Raw genomic sequence first — 10,455 nt, 5'->3', positions numbered from 1 at the left:
TGTATCCAAAAGGGAATTTCTTTATTTAATATCTTTATTTTATTTCTTTATTAAAATGACTTCCAAAAAAAAAAAAGAAATGTGTGTATGGGAGGAGGGCATGTGCGTGAGTGAGTGTGTGCGTGCACACATAAAAATATCTGCATTTGTGTATTGGGAAGGGGGGTGGAGAAAGAATGTGTTTTAACCAAAACAGCTTTGAACATACTTCATCTAGTAGAATAATGGTTGTTGATTTGACATAAATATTAATGAAAGAATGTGACAAAAGTCCTGAAGATATATTCTTTTATTTAAAATGGTAGCTATCACAACACATTATACAATGAATGAAGACCAGAGAATCACACTGAAACTTTTAAGAACATCTCTATATAGTCACAGAACATGAAACATGCTGCTAGGATACCAGTAGAGTCAGATACCAAAGCTTCTATATTATCAGCGTGAAAGCAACCGAGGGTAGCACAAGACTGCACAGGGGTTTCTTGGCTGCTGGCGCTAGTTGTCTGCACTGGCCCTTTTTTCCTTGGGAGACTGCCTCACCAGCAAGCTTGTACAATTCCATCGACACTGGGCTGTGCTGAGGTTACTACTAGTTTCTACTTCTGAGGGGTCACCACATTAGAATTACAACACTTATTGGCACAATATGAAAAAATAAACACTTTTTTTTTTAGTTTTTCCATCCATAACATTTGTTATTAAATAAATAATTATTCCACATAGTGCATGTTTTATTTTACCTTTCTTCGCTCATTGACACAAATGAAGCTGAATATAGATAGTGTGTTACAGAATTTATTTGCGTCTTCTTTCATAGTTCTGCATTGTGCTTCTTTCATATGCCACTGAAAACAAAGAGGAAGTAAAAAGTGTGTTTTAAGGGGATTTACAGAGGGCATGAATAAAGTTCAATGCCTACACTAAATTACTGCAATATCGTAGTGACTTTTTCCCCTAGAAGAAGTATTTCTAAGATTTTTTTTGTACATCTTTCAAGCATGTCTGACACTGTATTCTGCTTAGAAGTGTTCTAGCCACAGCATTCGTGGCTTATTTTGTCATCTGCTATATATGTGGTATTGGAAAGTACAGCAGTGTGTTTCTATGATTGAGTATGATGTGCATTTTCAGCAACTTACTAAAGGACTGGCAGCAGTCACAGTGACTGGAGAAAGGACCATGTCTACCACAGCCATGCATAAAACAGAAATTCAGAACTTTCATTCTAGGATGGAGGTCAATAAACTACAGGTCATAGGTCAAAGGTGCCCCCCATTTGTTCTTATAAATATAGTTTTATTTAGACACATACATACTCAGTTCATGTATATATTGTCTATGGTTGCTTTGGTTTTAAAATGACAACTTTGGGGAGTTACTACAGGCCAACATAGCTTAGGAAGCCTAGAATATTTAGGGCCTTATTCTTTTCAGGCAAAGCCTGCCCAACCTCTGATGGTATGAGGGTCTCTTTTCTCACCGATGCCTTCTGATGACGGGTTGGTTGCCCTTGATACTAAAGTCACTCTTACTCTCTGTAGGCATGCCACTGAACTCACAAATACACAGCACAATTTGACTTACCTCTTAAAATCTGAGGGCCTATGAAATGTCAATTGCTACTTCCAAAAGTACTTAGCACCTGATTACTAAGCAATTTAAGTACTGTGACTCATTCAGGCTAAAAAATGCTGAGATGCATTATATTACACCATATTAGATATAATTTCATGGGATCTGTAACCACAAAATGTTAAGGATCAGAATAACTGTCTATGTATGGGTATTTCATCATCTCTGCCAGCATTATTACTTAGATTGGCAGTATAATGAAATGAATGTGTTTGTGGAAAATGCCCTACATGAAATACTGAATTGAGAGGAAACAACAGATATGTAGAGGTCATGGTGCTGCTGTGAACAGTTTCCTAGTTGAGAAAGGTTTAGGAGAAAGTGGAAGGCACCAGGGCTATCAGTTCTGCTTTCCCAGGACAGCTCACTAAAAGCCTGCTTCCCTCTGTGAGGATCATGAGCAATACACTAAATGTTCAACGTTAGTTCTGTGTGTAAACCTGAGCTAGAGCAGACTGCACCCCAAGCTGGACACTTCTGATGGAGGCAGAAGTTTGTTTCTCATTCTCTTTTCTCAAGAGGGAGATGAGTAGCCTGAGTTTGTCCCCAACAGGTTTTTTGGGTACCAAGACTCAGTGGCTCACAGAAGTGAGACAAATGCTAATTAAAGCAGCCAAAGTCAACTTGGCAGTGTAGCTGGGACACAGTGGCCTCCTGCAGGGAAGCAGACTCTTACCTGGTCCTTGAACTCTCTGAAAGTGTCTACCAGCGTGTGTGCATCGGAGCTGGTGAGTGTCTCTCAGTTTACCAGATTGTCAAAGGTGTGTGTGACCAAGAGAAAGTAAGGATCAGAAAGAGGGGGTGATTTTTAGAAACATTTTGCTTATTATATCTATTTATTTTTATATTGGAAGATGTTTTTATATTGCCAGATGTAACATCTTATGAAAATTTCATATTACTTCAGTCATAAGTGAAAAGCTCTCACCTCTCCCTAAGGATGCAGTATGTTTTACTGAGAATATCTATGAAAAAGAGTGTCAGACCAGCTCAAAGACTCAGGGTATGTAATGACTAACTGGGGCAGATGCTGGAAGAGATGGTATTTTGAGAGAAATATACTAATACTGTGGTGGTATTAGCTTAAGCGTCTAACGATGCATTCTTGGCTGTAAACATTACTATGAAAATTTGTCTACAGACATGCTCATTTTAAGTCAATTACTCCTTTTTCAGTACTTTGAAAACTATACTTTATAAAAATAATAGAACTAGATTTGCATATTTTCAGACATGATTTTATACATACCAGGATTTAAAGCTCTTTTTCCCATTAGTCCAACAAAGGAATCTGTTTTATGTCCTGGAAAATACATTTAGGGGTATTTTAGTATGTATGTCTTTGAAGAAATAAACTCATAACTAGTACAAAGTATAGCAAGCTTCTGAATATACGCCTGTGTAATAAATATACTCCTACTTCACCTACTGGTGAGCGAGCCCACAGAAGATTTTATATAAGCTTACAAATCACACTAAAACAGCTCATCGCAAGTACTCTTCTCAATTCTATATCCAGACATTAGCAGACTCTTTGATCTGTATTCTATTTTATCTATTATGAAGTTTAAAATACATTGCATTTCTCAGCAAGTGAACCTTAAGCCAGATCTCTATCTTTGGTGACGGGACTCTTCGAAGAGTTCACATTTACTGGATTTAAACTAAAAAAAAAAAAAAAAAAATCCTCCTTTGGTGAAAATATGTTGGCTTTGATATTAATAGGATACATTTATTTTTATTATATATTTCTAGCACTACAACCCACACCCCCTTAAAATTTAAATCTTTACAGGGTAAATACAAATAAAGTTTTTTTTTTCCCAAAGATTAAGTTTTTGGGAAAGGTTATTATCTTATTGCTACTGGGAGAATTTTTCTTGGTTTCCATTGTGTTATTTGAGACCAAGGTGTTATGGGCTTGGGGGGTCTACCCTGCCACTGGGTAAGTCCATCGATGGCACTCACAGAAGCAGGCCACACTGCCAGGGGCCCAGGGGACTTCCTGTCCCCCCTGGCTCCCATTAACTAGGAAACATCTCTAAAGACCCTCTAGCGCCCACCATTCTACAATCTTTACTGTCCAATATCAGGTTTCCCTTTCCATTATGGGATCAAGGGGAAAACAGCCCATCTCTATCTGTTTTCACAGTGTGAGTGGATTTTCTGCTCAAATATTCACCCACTCCACTTAATTAGCCGCTGAATAACTACCTTCCTTGCCATTATAGGACCCAGTTCATGAATATGAGTTAGGAGATGCATATAAGTGCTTTTTCCTGTAGTGTTCATGGAGGGTGGGTGGGTGGAGATGAACGCTTGTGATGGATGTTTAACTGTACAGTTGAAATTCTACAAATAAAAATATACAGATCTTAATTCTTTTTCCTTTTTAAATGTAATACATGCTTTTGCACTGCAACATGCCTACACAATTATTTAGTCATAGTGATTATTCATCAAATCACATTCTGGATATGTCTTTTCCTTTCCTACATTGTCTTAATTAAAATTATTAGGCCCTATGTTATGCCTTAAAAGGTAGCAGGAAGCAGAATTCAGTATCACCAACATTAGCGTTTGATAAATGCCAAAAATAACTGTGAACTTACTTTTGTGAGAGATCTGGCCATGTCCTAGAAGAAAAGAAAAAGAATTAGCACACATAAGTATTTTTTTTTAAAAGCTAATTTATAATCTTTTATGGAAAACTTCAAGAATTGATTTTTAAAATATTTAATACTTCCTATTCATGTGCCATCTTTAGGAATAAAGGAGAGGAATGCTAACCACTTTATTAATGAAAGTCAACTATTTTAATAATCAAAGGAATATTTATTGAATAACCTTTTGGGGCCATGGGTTAAAAGGCACAACAGTGGGACTCAAGCAAGGCTATATAAATGTACTGGCTTCAAGATTGGTCACATGTTCAAAACACACACACACACACACACACACACACACACACACCCCTCTTAATTAGACTTAATTGCAAGACCTTGTATTTCTTACATAAAATACTTTCTTACATGACCATTCATAATAGTAAAACGAAGATTTATAGGGATGTTTACCATAAAGAGCCTTTAACAGGGCCACTTGTTTTTCAATTGAGGAATCTGACAAGAGATGAATTGGCATTAACTCTTTACACACTCCACTGATTGTGCCATCAACTAAAGGCAATTGAATGCTTCTCTCACTGTAGCAAGGGGTCGCCAACTCTAATCCAATCCCAGAAACACATAAGCATCTTTCACCCTGAGCCTGGACCATCTGCACCTGGAGGCCCTTGTCATTTGCATCTTTAGTCGGGGAAGTGTTTAGCTAACGTTAGTTCCCAGTTTGGGGCACTTTGGTGCTGTGAAACATGAGAAATGGATCTTGCCCCCTCCCACCCATCCACCCTCGTGGGCTAGTGCATATGTTAGTGAAGTGCAGATCAGACGAATCCCTCGGGAATCACAAGTCTTTGGGCGTGTAAATATATACTCGCAGGGCAAGAGACGCCTGGGTGCCCCAGGCAGGAGCAAGCATGCAGACCGGGTAGCCTGATAGACCTAGTGACTACTGCTCATCTCACCAGCATCCCGTTTGCCCATTAATCCAAAGAACTGCTGAGGCTTGGGTCTCCGGGCGATTCTCTGCAGAAGATGCTCAAAGGGCTCTGGCAGCGCCTCCTGGGGGACAAACCCGCGCGTAGGCAACATGAGTGAACAGGGGCCAGCTCCACCGTGCGCCCCAGCTTCTCCCAGAGCTACAGACCCCCACCCCCAGACCAGAAGCTGGTGGGCTCGCACCAGTCCAGCCCCCACAAAATCTGCTCAGCATTCTCTCCTACTTGGCCCCGCTTGGGACTTCCTTCTCCCCAAAGTCTATCCTGGGTGCCTCTATCACAACACCTTCAGGTCCTGTGCGCTTTCTACTCTTTATCCCACTAGGAAACTCACTCGTGGTCTCACTGCCACCTTTGTCTGCTCTCAGTGAGGCTTCAGAGACCTCACCCCCACCGACTGTCCTACGTGCACACAGTGGGGGTGGATGCAGAAGTGCGTGGATACTTTACAAGCATCACCTCACAACTTTCTATTTCCCAAGGTGCGCTCCTTCGCGCCAAGAGCCGAGAACCACGTAAAGGGAAACTTGGAACATTAAATACAGGAGTGTGGAGTTTGCTTCCGCCACTGAGACCCCGCAGCTGATTAAAATGTCGCTTTTGCCCCCACCGACTGGTTCACTTCTCTGCCCAGCATCTCCAAACGCCCAGTGAACATAGCTGAACCAAAGCCCCTGAGATCTCTCGTAACTAGGGACTAAAACTACGTGAGGTTTCCAGTTAGGTGAGGATCTAGCTCTTTAGAGAGAGAGCATCGCTCCTGCTGGAGCGACCTTGAACCAGGGATGCAGCCCTCCCGCGGGGAGGAAACTTAGTTCTGGAAGCTGGGCGCGAAGCCTTGTGCGGGGACCGGGGGATGACGCTCTTTGCATTCCACTGCGCCTCTCGGGCTGCACTGATCACTGATCGGGATGCTAGCACAAGGAGAAGGGAACAGCTCCCACGCCCGGTTGGGTCTCACCTTGATCTGGTCGCGGTCGGACCAGTCGGACCAATAATTTAGATCATCGTTGACACCGATTTCCTCTGCAAACAGTTGAGTGGAAACGAGAAAAAAGACCGCCAGGGCCACGAGGATTTTCATGTTGGATTTCTGGGAGTAGGAGAAAAGAGAGGAGACATTACACACCCGTAGGCGGTGACCACCCAAGAGTTAGAGCAGCAGAATTTCAGTGCCACTAGAACGGAAAACATGTCCCGCTAAACCAAGATAAAAACAAAATCAGGGCTAGCATTTCTCCATACCCTTTAGGAAGGAAGATGACTCCCCAAGGAGCCTCAAATCCTCCTCTCCCTGAGTCTCAGCGTCCCAGACCCCCTGACCCTCACCCTCAAGCCTGGAGGCTCTGCAGGTGGGAGACAAAGAGGGGCGTTGGCATTTGCACAGTCTCCCCCCAGTCTGTGGCTGCAGCGGGAGCAAAGCCAGGCAGAACGCCACCTCCGACCGAGGCACGAAGACGGGCAGCGGGCAGCTACAGCGGGCAAGCGGGAGAGGTACTCACTGCGGTCAGCTCCGCGGGGATGCTCGGCAGGTGCGCACTCGCTGGGCGCTCCGCTGGGTGCTCCTGGCTCTGCTCTCCTCGGTCGGTGCAGGAGTGGAGCAGGTCGGAGTGCTCTCTAGTCCCTGCTCCTGCTTCGCGGTATTTATCGCTGGCGTGACGAGCCTGGAGAGCCACGTGACACTCTCCCCACGCGACTTTCTGCTCAATATTTAATTAGCCGCCCCCTCGCCTTTTGCTTGCGTGATGGAGAGTTTCCGAGACGGTAACCTGTCAGTGTCCATAACATCTGGACCCAATTGGGTTCGAAATGACGCAATTTTAGGGAAGTCGAGGTCTTGCCACCCAATCCAGAGAGGACTGTTTTCTTCCGTCTGCAAATCTGACGCCCCCTCCCCTCCTCTTCCGAACAAGGTTCAGTGACACCTGAGATTACTCATCAAAACTGAGCGGAGTGACTCATGCCTCGGACTTCGAGAACTTTTCTCTCAAGAGACTTGAGGAAAAGTTGCGCTTTTTAGAACGGCCAGATAGTTTCAGCATTAAAACCTTGTCTCGGGAAATCACACTCAGACAAGGAGAGAGCACAGTAGTGGGATGGAGCAAGCGGTTTTTTCCTCCCATTTTTACCTCCATGTATCTTAAGGGTTTGTGAGGCATTACATTTAAGGCTGGAACAGCCCTCCCTCCCTGAATCAGCCCGAATATTCTCCCATTTCTCTAGCATTGCAGAAGAGTTTCAGTTCAGTATTTCAGAGGATGAAAGCAAATTTGTTTTACGTTTGGGGGAGAGAGAAATTTAAACCTGGCGTCGTATGCAGAATTTACTCATCAGCCATTCGAGGACACCTTTTGTTCCCCAAAGCTTTTCTCTTGTCATATCCAGACGGGGTTGGAAGAGGATAATGGTGCCTCTCACCTCCTTACTCTCGCTGGAGAACTACGGATGCTGCATGCTTACGTTTTGTAACCACAGGGCCCTGCAGGTGGGTCAGAGTCAGACGTCATTAGCAAACATGGTTTTACAGATAACTTCTGTGGGAGCAGTGTAACACTTCATCTTTCAATGAACTAAATGATGCAGTTTGTTTGGTTTTGATTTTCAGACTAGGTCTCATCATGTGACTTCAAACTGGTTATTCTCCTGCCTCAACCTACCCAGTGCTGAAATTATAGGTGTGTGGCACCACAACTGGATTGATGTTTCTTTTTGGGTAGGGTTGTTTTCTCTTGGGAATTATATTTTTCTACTATGTTTTTAGTATAGTACGTAAAGAAAATTAGTGTTTGCAAGCCAAATCGATGTTTCATCTCCAATGTTTATTGTTTTATTTTTAACCCTGAATGTAGAAGTTCAGATGGATTTCATAATGTGAACATTCTGTTTTTATTTTCAAAACTTTTAAAAGGAGAAATTGTGAACACAAATGTAGAGTCATTCACCTGAAACAATCTGTAAATTTCATGTACAGTCCCCAGTTTTTCCAGAGCTGAGGACCAAAACCCAGGGCCTTGCGCTGTTTCTCTTTCTGAGCATTCATCAGCATGACAATCATTTTGTATACCCTCGACTCCTTAGGAGCTGCCAGGTGGAGCTCTTCAGTCAGTCATTGTTTATTGGCTGGGCTGTTGCTTCCACATACAGAGAAAGTATTTCCTCATGAACTACTTAGTTATTCTGAGGCATACTGGAGGAAATAAGAAATAAATGCCTGATTTCTTCCTTCTACCAACTTGCTACAATTGCTAATTTACCACGTTTCCAGTATGACCTGTTTTTTTTAAGACTAAGACCTCAGAGATTTAAACATACTTGAAACATTTCAATGCAAAGCAGATACTCTTTTAACTGATGTTCAAATTATGACATTCTTGGCTAGCAGACGACTCTTCTAAGGCTTTTGACATGCCTTTAATAGGATGTGATAATATTCTTGGCTGTGATCTGAAAACATTCCAGGCTGAAGCTTTGTGTTTCCTATCTCAGACTCCTAGTCTCCTTCTAAGGAGCCTTCACTTCCATGGACTTGGAAATGATAATTAGAGACCATAATCTGGACATTTGGGCATACATTGCTGTCAAGTTCCTTGCTTCAAGATTATTCCAATGTATAGAGTTAAGGGGTGGTGGGTGGTGTGTGTGTGTGTGTGTGTGTGTGTATGTATGTGAGTGTGGGTGGGTAAGTATTCTGTGTGTATGCGTGTGTATAAGTATGTGTTAGTGTGCTATGTATGTGTACTGTGTAAAATCATGAACATGTGAATACTTTCTAAACAAATGAGGATATCAGTCTTTATTTAACCTTGTCTATTTTACAGCCTTTTCAATACCAAAATTCCCACTTGCCAATCACATCCACATGACCACGCATCCACACAATTGTCAACACTATCAACAGCATCATATTGGAAATAGATAAAAAGATAAAAGTTTTTGTTTGTAATTTTTTTTCAGTCTTTAGGGGCATGTTGCTGTAGGTATGTCCAATCAAGTTACTGCTTTTAAAAATTATTTTTAAACTGTCTGTAAGCAGTTATGCTGTGCTGCGTTATTTACTCATCTTGCTCTTAAGTTTAGGAGTTATTTTTAATTTAATCTTATGATTGTGTAATATGCACAACTCTAAAATGCAGTCTTTAATCTCAAACACTAACAACAATATATTCAAAGTACTGTGGCTTCGGTCGGGCCTTGCTCTTTCCTCTCTTCCCTTTGGTAAACATTTTCCTTTGCTGGAGATTGAATGTGGTTTGTTCGTCAGTTCATGGGATAGACACTTGGTCAACACTGTGGCCATGTTGATAGGTGGTGAGACATCTAATAGAGAAGTTTTAGTGTTGGGTCAGCAATCATTGGCGGTGCTGGCTTTGCAAGAGACTGGCATAGTTTTGTGGGATTTCTGCTTGGTTCCTGGGAGAAGTTGTTATGCCAAGCAACCAGGCTCTTATTCAGAGTTGTATTCTGTTTTTTTGATGCGATCACATCCTCTTGAATGTGTCCCCAAAGCTGTGATGCTATCTACTCTGAGATCTTAGCCAAATCCCAGTCAATAATAGTACTTAAACCATTTTCCATTTTGTTTATGACATTTATTAAGTGCTCCTTAATTTTCTTATTAATTTTATATACTTTGTGACATATTTTTTCTCTTGAATATAGCAGAACTGAGGATATTTGCATTAGTAACCACTGAATTTCCTAGAATATTAGGTCTTTAAAATATAAATTTTAATAAAATGCAAGTGCTCCTAATGCATACTAAGTTCATGAGTACTGGAACAGAACGGAGAACAAAGTATTTAATGTATCATATTTTTGTATTTGCCAATTAATCATTTATAGGAAACAATAAGAGAAGCTAGAGAGATAGCTCAGTGGTTAAAAGCACTTGTTACTTTTGCAAAAGGTGGGGATTCAATTCCCAGCACCCACATAGTAGCTGTCAACCATCTGTAATTCTAGTTCCAGGGGATCTGCTGCCCTCTTCTGTCCTCTTTGGGCACTGCATGCACGCGGTCCACACGTGAATGTATGCAAAACACCTAAAATAAAAATAAATACATCTTAAACAACAACAACAACAACAACAACAACAACAACAAAACCCAGAAAGATACTGTTGTCCATTTTCATGTAACCGAACATAAATCACTTTTAAGCTTTTTATACTGTTTACAATTTTAAAGGGAAAAAATCGT

General features: G+C 41.5%; 1 protein-coding gene across 4 annotated transcripts; it reads right to left on the bottom strand.

The window, feature by feature from the left end:
• Positions 1 to 801: 801 nt before the first annotated feature.
• Tac1 (tachykinin precursor 1) lies at positions 802 to 6,341 on the bottom strand. 4 transcript variants are annotated; one of them, XM_059256509.1, is made up of 6 exons: positions 6,219 to 6,341; positions 5,225 to 5,321; positions 4,716 to 4,760; positions 4,251 to 4,274; positions 2,888 to 2,941; positions 802 to 851 (listed from the first exon to the last, which is right to left on the bottom strand). In XM_059256509.1, the coding sequence occupies exons 1-6, from the start codon at positions 6,339 to 6,341 to the stop codon at positions 802 to 804; spliced, it is 393 nt and encodes a 130-aa protein (XP_059112492.1). The 4 variants fall into 4 exon arrangements, with proteins under 4 accessions (XP_059112492.1, XP_059112494.1, XP_059112493.1 ...); XM_059256511.1 differs by lacking the exon at positions 2,888 to 2,941; XM_059256510.1 differs by lacking the exon at positions 4,716 to 4,760.
• Between the last annotated feature and the right edge of the window lie 4,114 nt (positions 6,342 to 10,455).

Source organism: Peromyscus eremicus, chromosome 3, assembly GCF_949786415.1.
Source record: "Peromyscus eremicus chromosome 3, PerEre_H2_v1, whole genome shotgun sequence".
Lineage (NCBI taxonomy): Eukaryota > Metazoa > Chordata > Mammalia > Rodentia > Cricetidae > Peromyscus > Peromyscus eremicus.
The sequence above is the reverse complement of the archived record's forward strand: the minus strand, read 5'-3'. Positions and strand labels throughout refer to the sequence as shown.